This window comes from Lagopus leucura, unplaced genomic scaffold, assembly GCF_019238085.1.
Source record: "Lagopus leucura isolate 7727_CA_CO unplaced genomic scaffold, USGS_WTPT01 Super-Scaffold_100002, whole genome shotgun sequence".
NCBI classification, from domain to species: domain Eukaryota; kingdom Metazoa; phylum Chordata; class Aves; order Galliformes; family Phasianidae; genus Lagopus; species Lagopus leucura.
In genome coordinates this window covers 4,527,852-4,548,846 of record NW_024962263.1, presented here as the reverse complement: position 1 = coordinate 4,548,846, position 20,995 = coordinate 4,527,852, and the positions used below count along the sequence as shown (strand labels likewise).

Below are 20,995 nucleotides of genomic sequence, written 5' to 3'. Positions count from 1 at the left end.
TTTCCTACTGACAGGGTCAAATATCCTTCCATGATTTAGACTATAAACTTGAAACAGATGTTCTTTCTGGATTACCTCTACAAAGCCACCAGCAGAATAATCACTTGTAGGATACATAAACAGAGCTTCAGAACAGATTAAGACCTGAGTCATCAGAAAGCTAAAAAGAAAAGCATCTGAGTAAAAAATCTAAATCATGCTAAGTTACACATTCACACACTTAGTTTCGATGGCTGATAAATTTAATACTTGGACCTGACCCAAATTCAGCTTGAGCTTGCTGTCAACAACTCTTACACCGAACTATAAAGACTCTGTATGTTGAACAGATGCTGACATTGTGATCATTTATGTGCAGTGATGTTCTGCTACTACCTGCAAGTCAGTAAGTACTGTTTTCTCAGTGAGAACTGCCAGAACAGTGCACTCTTTCACCAGAATGGGAACTGGCAAATTTAAAGCAGTTTGCCCCACTATGTTGTTGTAATGTTTATGCAATTCTATTTTCAGTTCCTTTTCTATAGAAAAATGTGCCTGTGGTCTTTAGAAGAACACACCAATAAACTGAGCAGTTGTGTTCACATTATTTTAATGGTATCTCAGTGAATACATGCAACAGAAAGAAACAAACATCTGTAAAAGGAAAAAAATGCCAATTTCATGAGACCTTCTAAACAAAAAGAAAGCTGTTGTCCTGTCTTATTCCTCCACTCCCTACAGAAACTGTCAGCACTGTGTTAAATTCAAACTCATTGTCCTTGGAATAAAGTGGCTTGCTCAAAGACTAAGACTTCTAGACCTATCAATGGTATTACATAAGAATTTATTAGGCCCTTACACATCTAAAATCTGGAACACCATGCATTAAAATGATCTAAACCATGCCCTTAGTAACATAACATAAAAGCAATGTAAAACATAAGATATGATCTAAAACTGCATGAAAGGATTTTGCTCAAGGGAGGAGTAGAATTTATGTTTCCAAGCACTGATGTTGCTGTTGGAGTTGCCCCATCACAATTTCCTTCATTATTAGTGGGAAATAAAGGCAGTTCGAGGTTGCAACTCATCTAATCCTTAAATACAAGTCTGACACAGGTCCTTCTACTGCCCATAAAAATAATCTAGATGAATAAGCTTAGCCATAGAAATGCATAATGCAGATGTGGGAAGATGAAGCATACTCCATGCATTAACAGGAGAAAGAAGTCTCCATAGTATGAAACAGGACTTCCACTTTATCGGAAGAGGTGAGATTTTCAAAAATGACCCACAGTTTCTGTAGCTTCACTTTTTGCTTTACCATTTAAAGATGCCTTAAAATGGTCTAACATTTCAGAAGCAGGTCTTTCATAGACCCTTTTCAATTGCTTGAAAGAGAGTTGAAAAAGACTTGAGAAAACAATGCACCAGCATATCAACTACCAGTTATGTGTGGAAGAGTTCTAAGGGAGCAGGGCCCTTTTGTGACAGCTGTTATTGCACACAGCCAGCTTCCTACTTCTGCAGGCAGGTGCTGCAAACCTCAACGCTTCCTGCTTTCCTCCCTAAGTCTTTTGCATCTTCAAAACACTCCTAACAGCACTTACAGAAGAAACGAAGCAAAATTCTGATGATGAGCACAGAAGAAAACTCTTGATGGAATGCACAGGGACCTAGACAGGCCTGAGCAGTGAGCCCAGGTGAACCTCATGAGGTTCAACAAAGCCAAGTGCAAGGTCTTGCAACTGCATTCAGGCAACCTTTATTATCCATGCAAGCCAGGGGATCGAAGAACAGAGCACTGCTCTGCAGAAAGTACATGCAGGTACTGGTGAATGGCAAGCACAACATGAGCCAGCAATGTGCCCTAGCAGCCTAGAAAGTCAACCCAATACCATGGGCTGCATCAAAAGATGAGTGGTCAAGGGAAGCAATCCTGCCCCTCTGCTGTGCTGCTAAGTCCACATGTGGAGTCCTCAGTACCGGAGGGACACGGACCTGTTGGAGTGTGTCCAGAGAAGGGCCACAGAGGTGATCCACGGGATGGAACTCCTCTCCTACGAGGAGGACAGGCTGAGAGAGCTGGGGCTCTTCAGCCAGGAGAAGAAAAAGTTCTCAGGTGACCTGATAGTGGTCTTACAGTATCTAACCAGGAGCTCCAAGGAAGAAGGGGACAGACTCTCGAGCAGGGTCTGTGGTGATAGGACAAGAGGAAATGGTTTCAAACTTAAAGAAAAAAAAGTCTTTTGTAATGAGGGTGGCAGGGCACTGGAACAGGTTGCTCAGAGATGTGTGATGCCCCATCCTGGAGACATTCAAGGCCAGGTTGGACCAAGCTCTGAGCCACCTGATCTAGCTGTGGATGTCCCACTGCACTGCAGGGGAGTTGGAAGAGATGACCTTTAAGGGTCAATCTTGAAGGGTTTCAATTCTAAGGATTCTACATTTTAAGTTGAGCTCAAGAAAAAGTATCCCTTCAGCATACGGGCACTCACACACCAAGCTGAAGACCTTTGCTCATCTGCCTATGCTCCAGCCCTGCTACATGGGTACCTCAGTGTTCCACTGCACCCTTTCTGACCCTGCAGAACCACAACGCTTCCTGAAAGAGGTACTGCAGATATTCCCAGCTACCTTCCAGCATGTATCCCCTCAACAACAAAAGTGGATACCCAAGGCTTTGGGGAAGCTATCAGTAAGAGCCACCAAAATCTGCAGTGAATCTGCTCAGTTTGGACTCCCAAGACAGAATGAGTTTTCTACCTTCCTCCAGTGCCACCATCTATGGGCTCACCTGCTCCCTGGTTGCCCTGGGATGGGCAAGATGGAACTAAACCAACAGTAAACCGCTTGTACAGAGTACATTTTTAGTCTAGTCAATCTGTGCAACTGCAGAACTGGCAAGTTTCTGCACAAGAGAAGAAAAAGGAAACTGGCACAAGGGGAGGGAAAATACACAGAACTACCTTTTTTATAATAATCTCAAAACCATTTATTTGACTGGGAAATCACAATTTGTATTTGGGTAATTATCTTTGCAAACATAACAGTTAGCAACTCTCCTTCATTCCATAAACAATGAAAACTGCAAGTTTTGCAGTTGCCTGTACAGTCTACCATTCCCACTCCATATGCTGATTCAACTGGCAGCTAGATTTTTTTAGAGAGCTTTTTTGTTCATTTTTTAGTCTTTTTCCAAGAGGTTGTGTATGGTTCTTTTTATTATCATTATCATTCAAGAAGACAATCGTATTTGCCCTTTGCTGTAATGGTGATTGCATAGAATTAGCAAACCTCAGTGATCTGCTATTATCAGATATCTGCTTTCAGTCATAAAATACTGTTCTTCCCAATTATAATACAGTTTAAAGGAGAACTTATTGCTCTGTGGTGTTTAATATAAAATGTGTTTGTCTGGCCTTCATTGATGTGGGCTGCAGACTTACTTTTAATCCCTCCAGAACTGTGGCAGGAAGAGAAGCCACCAGCAAAGCTTGCGCAGCTACAATATCCTGTCATGGCTGTTCTTCCCTTCCTTTTTTTCTGTTCACAATTTGCAATTTTGTACCATGCAAGACAAGAACAAAGCCAGCTGTTCAGTTATGTCCGTGATAAAGCACCTTACATCTGCAGCAAATCCCTCTGGAAGCTGGACTTCGGAACGTGTCTAATTTTAGGTGCTCAACTTTGAACACTATTGAAAACAAGCAACTGAAAAGTAATAAGCATTCAGGACTTCCTGCAAGTCAAACATCTCAACTGTCACTAAACTAAACTGTCTGGAAATCATTAGTGCTTTGCTGAACCATTGTGCCCTGAATGAATTCCAGGGGCTCTCCTCCACACACACACAGCAAAAAAAAGTTTCTAGTTTTCAAACTTAGCAACCAAAACACAACAAAAACTAACAGGAAAACACGCAGCATAAGCAACTGTCAATTGATGAGTAAGAAATGTAAACAATAAGAAAGAGAAACTTGGACTTTGCTACAAATTGTATTTCATTGACTTCTTTTACACTATGCTACATTTAAGGAAAAAAAATAATAAATCCTTGTCTCACTAAAAACATGCTGTCCCTTTTACATATCCCCACCAGGGGCCCATACTTCTATATATATAATTCAGCAGAACTTTAGTTTCTAAGACTGAAATTTTCCAAAGATAGCTGTGATATCAGGAGGAAAAAAACAAACAAACACAAAAAAACCCACAACCACACCCACATTTATATTACTTACCCACAGTATTATATTTTTGCTATGCTTATGAGTAAGCAATAGAAGAAATGTAACTTGATTTCCAATGCAAAGGAGAACAATCATTAGGCAACAGGAGCCAGCCTCACCTTTTCCCCCTTAGGATTTATTGGGGGAAAAATTGTGGGGGAAAAATCTTAGAGTTATTCAAGTGATGCCCCTACATCCTAGAGTTATTCAAGTGATGCTCTCATTACGCAGTAACAAGCAACTTATCATCCCCAAAAAAGTACAGCAACTGGACTCCAGAATCTTGAAACCAGCTCTTCTCAAACAATACTGTGTTCAAATACTGTGAACTTGAACATAGCTGGGGGAAAGAAATTCAACAGACGTGCAAATTACATAAATAACTCTAAGTTACCCTTCAAGTAAGCCCTTTACATGTAAAGCCTAAAAAAATGCTTTGACAGAACTAGTATAGCGTATGATATGCACAGCTAGCTTGCAAAACCTATTTCCATTTATCAAAAGGTTTTGTATTACTAATACCTGGTCATCTCAAAAGCACTCTAAAAAATATTTCAAGTTTGATTTTTTTTTTTTTAAGCAAACTTAAGCTCTCTTAACATACAGATGGAATTTTTCCCATGATTAAGCAGAGGGTTGTTAGTGTTAGCACAGTATGGACTTGATCTTTAAGATCTTTTCCAACCTGAACAATTCTATGATTCCATGATTCTATCAGTTTCCCTGATGCTGGGAAGCACCAAAGCATATCCTTTATACTGGACAAGGGAAAGGAGCCTTGAAGGGGGATGACAGGGACATCAGTCCCCACTGATGGCTTGAAGCCTCTCTAGGACACAGACAGCAAGTAAATGAGGTCTGTATGCAGAAGCAATCAAAGTAATTGCAGAGAGCTGATTCTAGACATAGGAAACAGAGGCACACCTGCCATTTAGGGTCTCCTAAACCAGTCTGATATATTGCCCCTATTAGTAATCACACTAAAAAAAAAATAAAGTGTTTGAGAAGAAAAAAGAAAAAAGAGGAGGGAGATATGGAACGAATTTTCTCTTCGTAATTATTTAAGCACTGAAGTCTAATTTAAAGCCTGGCTCAGCCCCATCTAAGTCAGAAAAACATGAAAACCAACTGAGACAGTCGAGCAATCGAGGTAACGGCACATGACAAATTTGTGATTGATAAGCAGTTAGATGACAGACTAATGATTGGCATGTCAAAGCCCCATCAAAAGACGAAGGAAGACTCCACCACAAACCTGCCTCACCACATCAGAGAGAACAGACAGACCATTAAACACAAATACAGTGTAAAAGACGCGCAGCGTGACCTAAGCTGAGAGGAAATGCTCGACACAGAATCACAGGTTGACCAAAATTGGAAAAGACCCCCAAGATCATCTGCTCCCATCACCCACCTACCACCAATACTTCCCAACCCAGTTGGCAGCCACCTGCCCCTAATGGCAGCAGCCATGCTCTGTGCTGACAGCTGCAGCTCAGTATCCAGAGGCGTCAGCCAGAAGGCAGTCACCACACAGGGGACAAACCCTAAAAGCAGCCTGCAAAATAAAAGATTTCCCTCTTAAGCTATTAAGTATTTCACTCTGGATACTCGTGTTTTTTTGTGTAAACATCCAAGTCCTCACTGGCTCTGGGCAAGTTCTTGGCCTCAGCAGCATCCTGTTGAAATTAGTTTCAATGACCAATTTTGGACTGCATGAAAAATCATTTTAATCCCTGTTGAATCTGCAGCCTTCAGCATTATCACGACTTTCTCCTCATGCATAGAAATATTGGGGGATGGAAGGAAAGAAGCCCTAGATCTATTTCCCTTATACTGCACACATATACTTTCAGTATGATCCTTTTTAACAGTCATATTTCTAATGCAGACAGTCCAGATCCTTTGCTTTGCTTTTGCATGTTAAAGAAAAGAAATGTACCTTGTATTTTTTTTCCCTTTTTACTATGTTCACATTTTTATTTTTGTTTCATGGCAAAGAATACCTACAATCATCCTTCAACTGACTTGTACAGCTATAAGACAGAAACATAATTGCATTACGATTTCCCTTCTACCCTAAACAAATTTCTTGGTCTAAAACTGATTTTATTTGCTGTTTAGCACCAGCAAAATCTTTCTATCACTTTCTTTTCCCAAACTGCTGAGCCCAATTTCTTCTCTGCAACTGCAGGGTTGCAGTCAGGAATGAGTATCCTAGTGGAGAAGCAGCAAGAAAGGTAATGCTACATCAAAGTTACGGACTCCAAATAAAAAGATAAGCAAACGTTTCCTCTTAGAAGTCCACTACATTTCACAACATATCACAGCAATATGCCTACACTTTTAGCATAGTGGTACAAAACAGGCAAAAAAAATAGAAAAAAAAGAAAACACAGTGTAGTGTTATTGTTGCTGTGGCAACTACAGACCACAAATTTTTGCCTCAAGGGAATTAGCATGAACACAAACACAGACACAAAGGCATAAACAGCTGTGGGCGCTAAGAGTGCCTACAACTCACTGTGGATGTAAAAACATCGTGCCATCAGAAACTGGATGTAAATCAAAGAGTAAGTCCTTTAGGTTCCCAGTTGCTGTCTCCAAATCATTTGTCTACACTTGTTTTTCCTCATCTTCGTTACAGCACACACTGTAAAACATTTCCAGAAACCCTGTAGTGCAAGAGATATAAATGTAAGATAAATTAAACTAAGAAACAGCAGTATTTTTGTGTGAACAAAGTAATTCTAAAAACATCTCTCCTGCAAACAAATAAATCATTGGTCTACCAGCTGGAAACCTGATGGTGCAGAGACTTCCTGCAAACCTTCAGTGGTCTGAAGCTGCTCTCCCTGCGCACACATGAGATACACAAAGTCAATATTATACTATTCTTTAACACTCCCTTGCACTGATAACAGGAAAAACCTACTTTCAGTAGTTTATAATGCCATTTAAGCTAGGCACAAGAGTTAATAATTAAATCTTTTCTGCTCAACCGTACTTGGGGAAAAAAAACAAACAAACAAGCAAAAAAACACAGCGGTATGTGTGCACATGAAAACGAGAATGGAAATTATCTGAGAAATGTTGGGAGCGGGGGGTCCTCAAATGTCCTGGTTTCTTTCCCCTGCCTCCTTGCTTTCCCCATTCCTGCCCTATCTGCATACCAGTGTCAAACGACACTTGAACAAGAAACCACAAATGAAGAAATTGCTCAAGCTGACCTAGAGCTTTTGTCAGAAGCCCTGGGCCTGTCGAAGGAGCAAATGTGCATGAAAGCCAGCAGCTGAATTGTTCTCTTGGCCTGAGATAGCTATTGATTTACTATTGCACATGTAATCCAAAAAAACTGATCTAAAGGAATATTTTCCTTTCCCCTTTTTCCCTCCCAGTTGTCCAGCCTGACTTGCTCACCAAACTGGAAGGCTGCAGAATATAATCTGATAATGAATTTTAAAGTTGGAAATCTTTGAGATTGTCACATTTGGGTCTAGGATCTACCAGGCAGATGCACGCACCCAGGCATATCTGCCCTTCAAATAAGTCATCTAGACAGACAGCCTAAATGCTTCCAGGAAGCATCCCACTCACTATGGTGCAGAGTTCATTCACAAGAGGACACACCCAGCAGACGTTGGCAAAATCCCTATTATCCAACAAGCCCTCCACCCAGAAACACCAGGCAAGTGTTTAGAGTCCTTACACAGCACCTACAAAAAACATCCAGAAGCAAACAGATGATGTTCTGGAAACCAAGAATGAAGATTTGTCCTAATATTTTGTACTTGTTTTGTCTTGGAGCAGACAGCACTGTGAAAGTCATGCTATAAACAGATCAATTAACCCTTTCTAGTCATTGCAGTACCATTTCTGCTGTTTAAAAAGAAAAACAAAAAAATAGAAGAAAAAAAATAGCAGAAACTTCCCAAGCTGGTAAATCTGTCTAGTTAATAGTTACTGTTTTGAGGTTTGGTTTAAAAATTATTTTCCATTTGCATGTTTTAGTATGATTTATAGAGGAATGTTGGAGCGCTACTACTGAGGAATTATTAATGTTTCAAGTTTTGAAACAATTCTGTTTCTGTAATACACTTGCAAGTTTTTGTTTACTCACATCATTAAGATTAATGTTCTCTTACCTGAAAATTTCTTATGATGAGGCAAGTTTGAAACAGTGAAGATTATTTCACATCCAACATAATGTATGCAGCCAAAAGAAGCTTAAAAAAAAAACACTTTGCTTGTTGCTTGTATTTTTCTTTTTGCAGTTCTGCAAAGCTGTGTCAAATGCCTTAAGCCAGGAAATAAAAGACCAGTGAAAATCAACTTTCCAAATTAAGCTCATAAAAAGGGATAATGATCACATCCAACCTTTCCCTGGGGAGGGATCAGCCGAAGGGTTTTCCTTTACTCATTTTTCTCCAAGTGCAATACTGCCTGTTTGCAGAGCCACAGCAGACTGACCTGATATGGAGCAGGCTGGATTCCACCCAAAAGTAACCAAACAAGCCTGACCAGTGCTATACCCAGAAGAAACCACCAAATTCATGTCAGACATGTTGGCCGTGCTGATGTTAGCAAGTAACAAGGCCCAGAGAAGTAGATCTGAAGAGAAACACAGCTAATGCCAAGGACCTCACACTCACATTACTCAGGATCTGGAGAGCCCGGCTTTGGATAACCATAATGTGCCCTTTAGCAGCTGAAGCACTGCAGGGTCCTGGAGCCTGTCCTGGCGCTTCATCTGGTCTAAAAGCAACCCAGTTCTCTGGATGCTCAGCATACACTTTATGTACAAAACAGTCAAGTGAGGACAGCAGGGGGATTCATTCCCAATTTGTTAATTGCACACTAACATGAACACTCCTGTTAGCAGAGGACAGTAAAAATCTATGCATCAGACTGTAATTCTAAGAGCAAGCCTGACTGCCTGGAAACCTTCTGAATACTTTCACTTGACTGCCTGAGCACCCAGGAGACACGAGCTTCTGTACCCTGAAGGCCACCTGTTGCTGCCAGCTCACATACGGGATTGTTTCACACCAAGAGAAACTCAGCTTGCTGACATCAAACCCTCCACTTGGTTTTGGATAAGTAGAAAAGTTCAGATTCACCTCTGCACTGATGCTAAGTCCAGTGCCCAGGGAACTCCAGCAACATCTGCAGTTTGGCAAGCCTTCATCCAGAGCTGCCCATCCTCACTAACTGCACTCACTAACTTTGCAACAGCAGCCAAGGAGCAGCCAGGACACTCAATACCACGCCAGACCAGCCAACACACAGCAAATCCCAAGCACCAGAGTCTCCCCTGCAGAACAGAGCCAGCTCTGTGCTCACTGCCTAGACCCCTACGCCGATGCCTAGGATGCTCCATCACTACTTCACGCTGTCTCAAAATAGCTGTGGGGCACTGCTGAATCATTCCAAGCATGATTAATGCACAGGGAAGGCTTCAGGAAACTTTATACAGCGTTCTTAATGTTTATTTTTCCAGATATCATTTGACACAAATGAGAAGGAAAGTGCTTAAAAAGGGGAAAATTGCAGGCAGCTGATTCCAGTTGCACTTTTGCCTCTTGCCAAATGAAAAACTTAATAGGACAGACTTTGTTTCAAGGAATGAAGGGATGTGGAAATATTTACACACATAGTATCAAGAGATCGGCCATGCGGTCCAAGACCGTGATGCCAAACCAAGTGAGAACACAATGAAAATGGCAGCGCATGTTTCTAAGGCAGGGGAAAATGTGTATTGTTGCAATTGTTAATAATAACTGACCTGAACAGAAAGCAGTGCTCTGGAGGTAGCCTTGCCCTTTGGAAAGCATGATGCCTCCACCCTGGGGCTGACTCAGTGATATCAAGCATCCCAGAGCCAGAAGAAGCAGGTACAAGCAGAAGGGCGGATTTGCTCCTGAAGCACAAAAAGGCTGGGCAGCCCGTGGGCACTACAAACCCACAGAGGGATCCAAAACGGTGTCAACAAGACTGCATTTCTGTTCCTCGGTGGAGTGGTGCATCCTTCATTTCTCTTACGAGCTGTAGTTTTACAAAATCTGGGTGCTGAAAAGTCAGAACTACATCGACAACAAAGCTGGTTTTGGCAACCTATGGACTGCCTCTTTGTAAAGGTGTGATATCTCACTGATTTCAAATATCATTTTTCTCAAAGAACTAGGGTTTATACAGCTTTATTTTTTCCAGTTGAGGGTGTGTCAAGCAAGGAGGCAGTGAATCTGACAGTACACGGCAATTCAAATTTAAAACAATGAATTTTCAAATGCAGAATGACTGACATTAAGGAATTAAAATACAGCAGAGTTCATACCAAACATGAATAGTTGCTGCTGTTACCCTCAATTCCCATTTTTCAAGTAAAAATCAGACACTAACCCCACTTATGTTTTCAATGAACTTCCATCTTCAGATCTTGCCTCAATCTGTAACAAATTAGTTTTTTCTTCTGCACTGCATCTTCTAATGTTTCCATGAAGACCATTAAAGAAACCCCAAAGTTCCTTGCCTAAGTCTGCAGAGTTCCTAGAAAGCTAAATTTGTCTTTTTAGGCTCCAAAAGCTGAATTAGAAAAGCCATGCAAAGAGGCTCAGGACTAATAAACCTTCTGACTAACTAAAAAAACAAGAAGTGGAGAAGCAACATTGAAGTTGAAAAAAATGCTAGATTTAGCAACCCCGCAATTTTGAGATCAGAATTTCTGTTGATGTTTGTTAAAGGAAATGTACATATATACACACACATGTAAAAATAATAACAAAAACCACCACACAATTCATGAGCATGCTTTGAGTTATTCCAACCCAAGGAATGGGCAGAAAGACTTCTCTAATACTTCAGCTATTTCAAGTCTCAGATATGCACCCTTCAGCCCCTCAAAGAGTTAGTGTTTGATTTAAGCTGCTGCCAAAACATAAATATGCAGCAGTGAAAGGACAAACCATGGCATACAGCTAGCAGCCAAAGCATCCAGTGCTGCGTCTGAATGCACATTTTTCACCTGTAGGGCAATGCGGCAGGCCCCATCAATGAGGACCCTCTGACATAAAAATGAGACAACGTTCATATGCTGGTTTTTTTGAGGGATGCTCCTTGAACACCTAACATATCTCCTTGAAAATCAATAGCCTTCACGCTGTCCAAGGCAGGTGAGGGCCAGGCCAGCTAGCAGCTCTGGTTTGCTGTATTGCAGCTGATACAAAGCACACAGCCAGTTACTGCCAAGGCAACAGGTAACCCAGGATATCAAGGGGCTGCACTGCAAAACAACCCTGAGATCCGAAACTTTGAGATCAAATGTCTTCACCCTTTGAACCCCAATTACATCTAGAGATGTCTAGAGTTGAGGAAGGCATGGTAAAAACATGGATGAATGGTGCCGCTAAACAGACTTCTAATATAACTTGCAACAGAGTATTTATTTCTTCATTGTATTCATTCAAAATGCACTTTGTTTAGAGGCATTACACTGCTAAAAGTTTGATCTGTAATTACTGTATATCACAGTGATTTAGGGTATGTGTGACAAAAAAGAAAAAAGTACTGTATAAACATGCTGGAGGGATGGTGCTCCACAATTAGTGATTTGTGGCTTATGTGACAAGCAAAACAACCAATATGCCTCACAGCACTTCTCCTCCCCATCCCACCCCACTACCCCACTTTTCCTAAATGTTGATGAAGGTGTGCCATTGACATAGCCAGATATTTTTAGCATACAAGTCAGCTAAACTTCAAAGTCTGCTTTCCTGGGAGATGAGGATGAATTGAACACAGAGTCTTTTCATCCTCTTTCAAGCTCATTAATCTTGTTACTGAATATAGCTCGCCTTAAAAATAATACTTCAATGCTAAATTCAAAGATAAATCATCCATTAAAGACACAAGCAAACGCACTCTGAGACTTCGGGATGCTGTTAGCATCTCAAGCAGCAAACATTGCTATGTTCTCATGCAATATGCTGCCTAGTAAATAAAATGTGCACAGCCTGCCTGGTAGACCACGCAGCTACGAATTACACCCTCTGGAATTCAGCATGGTTTTTAAACCTACATCACCATTTGTAAAATGAAGGATACAACCCATGTGGAAAATGACATTTTTCAGATTCACCTCCGTTTTCTCTGATCAGTGTGACACAAGAGCTGCTTAACAGATGACAAAACATTTTCCATCTACCACGGCTTCAGCTTTCATAACCTTGCTTTGAAAGGGTAACACTCACTACTTTTGTTTTTCCTACCTTCAGCTCAATGCTTTTTCTGATCTTTCTCACAGATCAGAACCTCTCTCAGAGCACAGAGAAACCCAAAGACAGAACTCCGGAAGCCCTGGCACTCAGTACGGCCCCATATGCTTTAGTGGCAGGGAGTCCCTCTGCTCACTGTGTGTGCTCAAGGAAAACAAGCACCAGTGCCCACTGTCTGCAACAGGGACAAGCTGTCCCCGGGACAAACACAGCGCACAACCAGACGTGGAGGATTTTCCCCACAAACAGCATCACCTTTGTGCCACTTGGCTGGCAAGATGCCAGGGTGCTGAGAGCTCGAAGGAAAACCTGCAGTCGGCCCGGTGTCATTACAACATCATAGAATCCTGAGTGTTGGAAGGGACCTTTAGAGGTCAGCCAGTCCTTATTATCTGGTGAGTCAGCCAGCCTAACCTAACCCTGCACAGCCATGGGGCTGTGGATATGCCAGAGGGACAGATGTGTGCCATTCACAGCTCCTGTTTGCTGATCACAGCACAGAACGCTTCGAAGTGATTCCCTCTCACGGTGATGCAGAACTCACTGACAGGCATAAGCTTTTATCATTTGGTGGCTTTAGTGCTTTCTGTTGAAAAAAGGAAAATCAGCACGTTTTGGGTTTTAAACTCTGAAATGCTGCCTTTCTCACATAACTTCGCAAACAAACAACAGTAAGAAACGCCTCTCAGCACCTCTGCTCACAGGGGACGGCAGGTGAGCTCCCATCTCTGCCTGCTGTTCCCAGCCGGCCAGAGCCGAGACTGGGCAGCTCCAGCTCGGCCAAGCCCTGTCCAACTACCAGCCTCAACTTCCTCGTCCCTGAAAGCACACGGGAACGGCGCAGGTGCGCGTGGACACGGACGGCGTAAGGTGTGGAGGTCAGCACAGCCTACAAGCAACCAGGAGCCACGAAGGGTTTGGTCCACACCTACCGCACCACCGAGCTGCTGCGTTTCACCTACCTCCGGACAGGGGCTCTGCGTTTCATCACGCACTCGCACGCCGCCAGCAAAGACCGCTGTACAGCAGCGACCCCAAACACAGTTCCGAGCTGGCCGGCCCCTGGCAGGAACGCATTGGGAAGCACCTGAGCCTCTCGCTCCACGTTACAAACTTCCTGGCAGCGGCTCAGCTCGCGCCGCGCGCCGCAGCATCCCCAGCAGCAGCCAGCAGCCTGCCGGGGCACCGCCACAAAAACACCACCGCAAAGACACCGCCACAAAAATACCGCCGCAAAAACAGAGGAAGCTCGCTGCCGCCCGGCCGCTCCGGGACCAAGAACGCCGAACCCCTCCCTAAGCTCCGCGCCGCTCACCTGATCCAACGGGATGCCGAGCAGCGCGCTCAGCGGGTGTAACAATGTGGAGCCGGTGGTGCGATGCGGGGCTGCGGGCGTCTCGGCCATGCCGCATCCCCAGCAGCGGTGACAAGCAGCCCGGAGGCACCGCGCCGTCCGCCCGCCGACACCGCCCCGCGCCGCGCCGCCCGCCGGGCCGCAGGGGGGCGCTCGGCAGGGCGGGGCCGTCCGAACGGCCGCCCTAACGGCCCGACCGCCGGGGGAGGCCGCGCGGCGGCGCCGGCGGCAAACGGCCGTTCCCGCCCCGAGTTCGCGCCGCTCACCTGCCGCCTGGGTGGGCCCCGCCCGAGCTGGGCGCGGTCCTCAGTGCCACATCTGCCCTGTTCCTGGATACCTCCAGGGATGGTGATTCCGCACCTCTCCAGGCAGCCTGTGCCAGTGCCTCACTGCTGTTAGAAAGCCTTTTTCCTAACATCCAACCTGAACTCATGCGGCACAGCTTGAGGCCGTTCCCTCTCATCCTCTCAGTAGTTAGCTGGATGAAGAGGCCAACCCCCTCACCACACTACAACCTCCTGTCCAGTAGCTGTAAAGAGCAATGATATCTCCTCTGAGATACCACTTCTCCAGAGTTAAGTATCCCACTTCCCTCAGCAGCTCCTCATAAGATTTGTGTTCCAGACACTTCACCAGCCTCACTGCCTTTCTCTGGATGTGCTCCAGGGTCTCAGTGTCTTTCTGGTACTGAGGGGCCCAACAGTGAGCACAGAACTCGAGGTGTGACCTCTCTGGTGCCGAGAGCGATGATCACTTCCCTATTCCTGCTTCCTGTGCTATTACTGATACAAGCCAGGATGCTGTTGGTCTTCTTGACCGCCTGAGCACACTGCTGGCTAATGTTCAGCTGCCTGTCAACTAACACCTCCAGATCCTTTTCCTCTGCACAGCTTGCCAGCCACTCTGCCCCAAGCCTGTAGTGATGCATGGCGTTGCTAGGACCAACGTGCAGGACCCAGCACTTGGTCTTGGTAAAGCTCACACTATTAGACTCATGAACCCTCACAAGAGAGGAAAAAGAAACATGACACAAGGGAAGATAAAATACAAAGAAATACTTGTTTTGTAATAATCTCTAATCAAAACCATTTATTTGACTGGGAAATCACAATTTGTATTTGGGTAATTATCTTTGCAAACATAACAGTTAGCAACTCTCCTCCATTCCATAAACAATGAAAACTGCAAGTTTTGTAGTTGCCTGTACAGTCTACCATTCCCACTCCATATGCTGATTCAACTGGCAGCTAGATTTTTTTAGAGAGCTTTTTTGTTCATTTTTTAGTCTTTTTCCAAGAGGTTGTGTATGGTTCTTTTTATTATTATTACTATTCAAGAAGACAGTCATATTTGCCCTTTGCTATAATGGTGATTGCATAGAATTAGCAAACCTCAGTGATCTGCTATTATCAGATATCTGCTTTCACAGTCATGGGATTTCACAGTCCCTGCATCTGCAAATCTCCCTCTTTAACAAACTGGTTATAGACATTTGAGGGTTAGTAGATCACACTCCAGGAGGAGAAAATAAGTAAGCTTAAGAATGTAGTCCATTATTTTAAGCCTTTTAATATTTTCCTCATAGCTAAGTATCTGGAAGAAGCATCCTCTATTGTGTTCTGATCACCAAAATACTTTGCTTTTTCTTTGCTGCTTTTTTCCTCCCTTTTACTTCCAGAAAATTGAATCTCACTTTCCAAAAATTTAGGAGAACGTAACAAACAGACCACATCATTCTGTGGTCTGAGAGATGCCTTTACGTGGAAGACAAGGAGATTCGAGGGGAAACTGGGGATGGCTCCCCTGTACCATTTTGCTACTCACAAGGAAAGGCTGCCCTTGGACACAGGTGCTGCTCCATGCCCCTGCTCCTGCTCAATGGACATTTCTGGTTGTCAACGCCTGCCATAGTCTTGAAGAAGAGCCTTTCCCTAATACCCAGCCTCAGCCTCCTCTGATGCATCTCTGTGCCTTCCCCTTGGGTCCTTTTGCCATCACCAGAGACGAAGAGATCAGTACCTGCCCCTTTGCTTCCCTCGTCAGTGAGCTCTAGTCCACCATGATGCCTTCCCCTTGGTCTCCTGAACCTGAAAAGGAGAAAAGAAAAATGGGATCACTTTAAAAAGCTTTGTAATTGTAAATGGTGTTAAAGACGTAAGCTAAAAGAAGCAAGAGGGTTTTTTGAAATCCCACAGATTTATAGCCGATTGTGCTTTATCAAGAGTTTGGGCTTGATAATCTCCTTAGGTCCCTCCCAACCTGTCCTACCATATGATCACAGAATCACGGATTATTCAAGGCTGGAAAAGAGCACTCTAGTCCAACCGCCAACCTATCACTACCTCACCACTCTTCAGAGAAGAAATTTTTGCGGACATCCAACGTGAGCCTCCTTTGATGGCAACTTCTCCCTTTCTTATACTATGGCACCCCTGTCATTCTTATTTTGCGGTGCTCAAGCCTGCACACAATGCTCAAGGTGATACCGTACCAGGCTGTGCAGAGTGGATCAATTCCTTCCCTAATCTCGTTAGTGAGTTTAAGTCATGTGGAAGAAGTCGCTAGCTGTGCATAAAGCCACCTAGCATATTCCATTAGAATTTCCTTGTTCCAGTTTAATATTTGCCAGCATGAATGTATTTGGTGGAACTTTCCGTGGCTATGACTGCCACAACCAGATTGCTAGATTCCTTGCTGAACTTCAGCTAAAATTGTTGACCTGCTTTTGGGAGAGAATGTAGGTGATTTATTGCACACACTACTCCATGAGAGCGACCACAGATTTAGATGGATAGCTGTCCTGAAAGCAAGGAAGTGCCTTTCACCATGCCTGTGACACTACTTGGTGACCAGCTGAACGAATCTTGGGGAACAAATGCATGTAGCCCACTTGGAGACTCAGGAGCTCAGTGTATAACTTCTCTGAAGGCCTTACACATTCTTCAGCCCCTCACCATTCGTCCATGTGATGAGCTTATTAGCACAAGAGGCTTGGTGAGAGGAAGCAGAGCAAAGTTTACAGAAGATGTGAAGGAATAGAGATGGAGGTAAGAAATATACATGGAGATATGGTTAAGAGGGTAGCAGTGAGACTTGGAATCTCCTTCTCTAGAGATTTTCAAACCCACCTGGACACTTTCCTGTGCAACCTGCTGTAGGGAACCTGGTTGAATTACATCTCCAGAGGTCCCTTCCAAACCTTATGATTCTATGATTTGCAAGATCATAAAATGACAGCATGGTTTGGGTTGAAACAGACTTTACAGTCCATTCAGTTCTAACCTCCCTCCCATTGGTAGGGTTGCTAGTTGCTTGGTCAGGCTGTCCAGGTCCTCATCTAACCTGGTCTTGAACACTTCTATGGATAGGGTATCCACAGCTTCTCTGGACAACTCTCTGAGTCAACAATTTCCTCCTAACCTCTCTCCTAAATCTCCCCTCTTTTAGTTTAAAACCATTCCCTCTTGTCCTATCACTGTCTGCCTGTATAAAATGTAGCTCTTCATCTTTTTTATAATCCCCTTGTAAGTACTGAAGGTTACCATGAGATGAGGGTGGAACAGAAGTTTGGCAGGAGAGGCTAGATTTTATTAGGTTAGAAGCTCTGGGAAGAGTCACAGGAGAAGATGAGAATGATAACAGAGGGGAAAAGAAAACTGGAGTTATTAGAAAAATGGTTTCTACTGAAACTGTTATTCCTGAATTTCATTGTTGCTTTTCTTGTTTAGCTAGTAGCTTTGGAAAGCATAAGCTAAAGTTGCTCTGCAGCTCACAGTCATGAAAGGCTGGTAAATCTAAGAAGGGGAATGTAGATTCTAAGCTACAAGAGAGTGTGGTCTGTTGTCTCTGTGATGCAGCCCTTGTTGCACCTACACCCCCACAAGCTCAGACTGGCCTACCTATGGTAGCCCTGCTCTACTGCCATAGTTGTTTTGTAAACTGATTGGAAATTTTATGTTACTGCCTGTCACCTCCTTTTCCTCTGTCAGAACCACCTACAAGTTGTCGTAAGAGACAGTGTTGTTATGATTGGTCAGACCAAATGGTCTCTTCTCTCTGGTGATGACAACTATGGGTGCTTAATCAAGACATACAAGAGAAACGCCAAACACGAAAGGCCCTCTCTCTTTGTACTCTCCCAGCTTCTAGCAATGACAATTTCATCTGTGATATCACATTTATTAGCCACTGGTGGGGGCCTACGACGCATCTAATATCTTTTTTAATTCACTTGTGTTTTTGGCCCACTGCTACTTAATTAAGGGCTGTATGAACAAGTACTTCCTTTTGTTTGTTTTAAATCAGCTCCCTTGTAATTTCTTTGGGTGCTGTCTTGTTTTTGTGCTGTGAGAAATAAGTGAATAATAATCACTGCTTAGTTAACCTCTTTGTGCTATTCATAACTTTTTATATCAATTTAATCTCTATATGGAAGTTATTGATATCTTCTTGTTCTTCCTTTTTTTTCTTTCTTTTTTTTTTTTAAATGGAGATTATAGATTTACATGATAACAATGTTTTGTTCTATATTCCTTTACCAAAAATTCTTTATGTCAACCCTATTGACTTCAAGGTCTATGTTCCAAAAGGTCATAGGTAGAGCTTAATGTATCTTCATGATCAAGAGTTGTTATTTTCCTATGTACGTTTATCAATATTAAATTGTGGCAGTCCTTAAAATGCTCCACAATACGATATTGTGAAATCTTCTTCAACTCTGTGATCAAACTTTGCTTATCCTGAGTTTTTTGTATCCTTGCTAGGCTGGTCATCTTATCTCCTTTTCCAAAAACTTATTAGTGCGTTCAACAGCACAGATTCCTTTGTATTACGTTCTATCTTGACATTTGTTCTCATCCTTTGTTTATTACTTTTTAAACAGCTGGAAATCCTTGAAGGCACAGTTCCTACTATTCTGTGCTTATTTAATTGCTGTGGGTAAGAAACCTTACCCTGGAGCTCTGGAAATGCAAATATACTTTCTTGACAGGATTGGCATTAGCCACACCTTTTTCAGAAAACACTAACAGTTTTGTGATGTGGGACTTATTCACAATGGCTATATTTTTCCCAGCACATTTACCCGAGTGCCAACTTATTTCATCTCCTGTTCTACAGTTTGCATGTGGGAGTGAGGAGCGCTGCTCAGTAATTCTCTGACCCTGTCTGATTGACATGGTGAGTTTTACTTTTCAGTGGAAGTTTTTGTTCTTTGATGTAAACAGAAAAAGATAATTCAGGACGATGGAGGATGTAGAGAGGCTGTAATGACAGCAATTGAATAGGGAAAGCTGAGCAACTGAGAGAGGAAGTGGTTGTTTTTTGTTTTCTCTGAGTAACATCAGTATATGCCAGTGGTACCACAGTTGTAGCACTGATGATCTTTGCCATTATCAAAAGAGAACATTACTTGCACATTTACCCTCATTTAGAAATCATGGAATAATGATTTTGGTTATTTTCGAGTAACAGTGAATTAGAGTCAGGATCTATTGATACAAAATTAAAGAAAACAATGAAAAAATAGCTTATCTTTGCCTTATATTTTGTGTCTGTCTTTAAAAACATAAGGCTCTCTCTGTCTAGTCTTGAGATAATTTTGCTGCCTCGTCTCTTTTCCTGCTGCTAAGAGGGAGCTCTCAGCCTTTAATAAAACCAGTGCTGACAAAGCAGAGACACATAAATATGGAAGGATTCTTTTTTTCCATTTATTAGTTACTTGAAAACGAGATGGTTTATATCAGATCTTTTTGTGACCTTTGCTACTGTTCAGTGAGGAATATTTTGAAAGCAGAGTCTGTAAGTAATACAGCTTGAAACTAAAAACTTAAAGGTTTGCAATTTACAGAATAAGAAATTGCAGAAGTTGAAATTTTGTAAGAATCAATTACTTATAATTAATAAGAGAAACATAAGGGTTCGTGGAAATACTTCAGGACCTACACAGTTATTATTGGATGAGTGTTGATTTCAGTCCAATTGAAACTGCATTTAAGGAAATCAAGAGAAGAATATCATAAAGAAAACAGAAGATGTCCAGATCTACCAAAATAATGTTTTATATTAAGGAACAAGCAAATAAATAAAGTTTGTATTTCTAAGAAAGGACATGGATACACTCATGTAAAAGCAAGTCATAGTCATGGAAAGGTTTTGATATTGAAATTCCAAAATTCTGGAATGTTAAGTTGTAAGTTTATTAGGAACCATTGGGACATCAGAGGTTAATTAAAGGTAGTCTGACTTCTCAGCTTCTTTGCATTACGCTTTCAGTGTTTTTCTCTACTGTCCTCCCAGTCTTCGCAGTACGAGTACCTTGGAGTTTGTTCTCTTCTACCATCTAGAGGGGAAACTGTACAACATGAACAAAAATCATTTTAACCTTGCCAGGAAGTTAGACAGAGAAATAGTTCCAATTCCTTGTATTATTTTTATTTGGGGAAAAAACAAAAACAAGCAAACAAACAACAACAACAAAAAACCCACCAGCATTGTTGATATTTTTCAACGTGAGTTAATCGATTTTTGGTCTCAATCAATATAGAAGTTGTTGTTTGTTTGTTTGTTTGTTTGTTTGTTTTATATATATACCATTTTCCACAAATTTTTCTTGCACCAAAAATAATCGGTAGGAAAAAAAGATGTTGGAACCACCCAGGGCTTAATTGGCAGAAAACAATTCTGTTGTTTTTAAAGCTGTAGGTTTTATCCTGTAGTTTTATATAAAGAAAAAGAAAACAATGCAAACAAGTCCTTTCAATTACAATTAAAAAATTTGTGGAGAAGACTAAATAATATGGGAGAAATCATTCAGTACTGTTGCATGGGTCTAGAGAGCCAAACAAATGTTTTTCTCCAATATTATTAAATAGCACTTTTAGCTTGATTGAGTGCTCCACTACAAGCATAGGCTGAACAAGATAGCTAGTAACACTAGGTTAACTTTTGTCCTACAGAAAAGTCCTCCAAGGTGCAATTGTTTGTACTGTTATTCTAGTTGTGGATAGTAATAGCTTTTTCAAATAATATTGAAAGAAATATGGATCAGTATGATTTAAGCTGATGAGTGTTAAGTAAGATGAGCAATATAGTAATGATGAAACTACAGGAGTTTCTGAACAGTAAAGATTTTTAAATCTGTTTGTTTGATAGAAATTGCC

General features: G+C 42.2%; 1 protein-coding gene across 1 annotated transcript in view; it reads right to left on the bottom strand.

Moving 5' to 3' along the window:
* MBOAT1 (membrane bound O-acyltransferase domain containing 1) overlaps positions 1-13,937 on the bottom strand; it is a 58,770-nt gene extending 44,833 nt beyond the window's left edge. The window contains exon 1 of the mRNA XM_042870278.1: positions 13,797-13,937. Coding sequence (XP_042726212.1) covers positions 13,797-13,886 — 90 coding nt within the window. The 5' untranslated portion in view covers positions 13,887-13,937. The remainder of the gene's footprint in view (positions 1-13,796) is intronic.
* Positions 13,938-20,995: the final 7,058 nt, after the last annotated feature.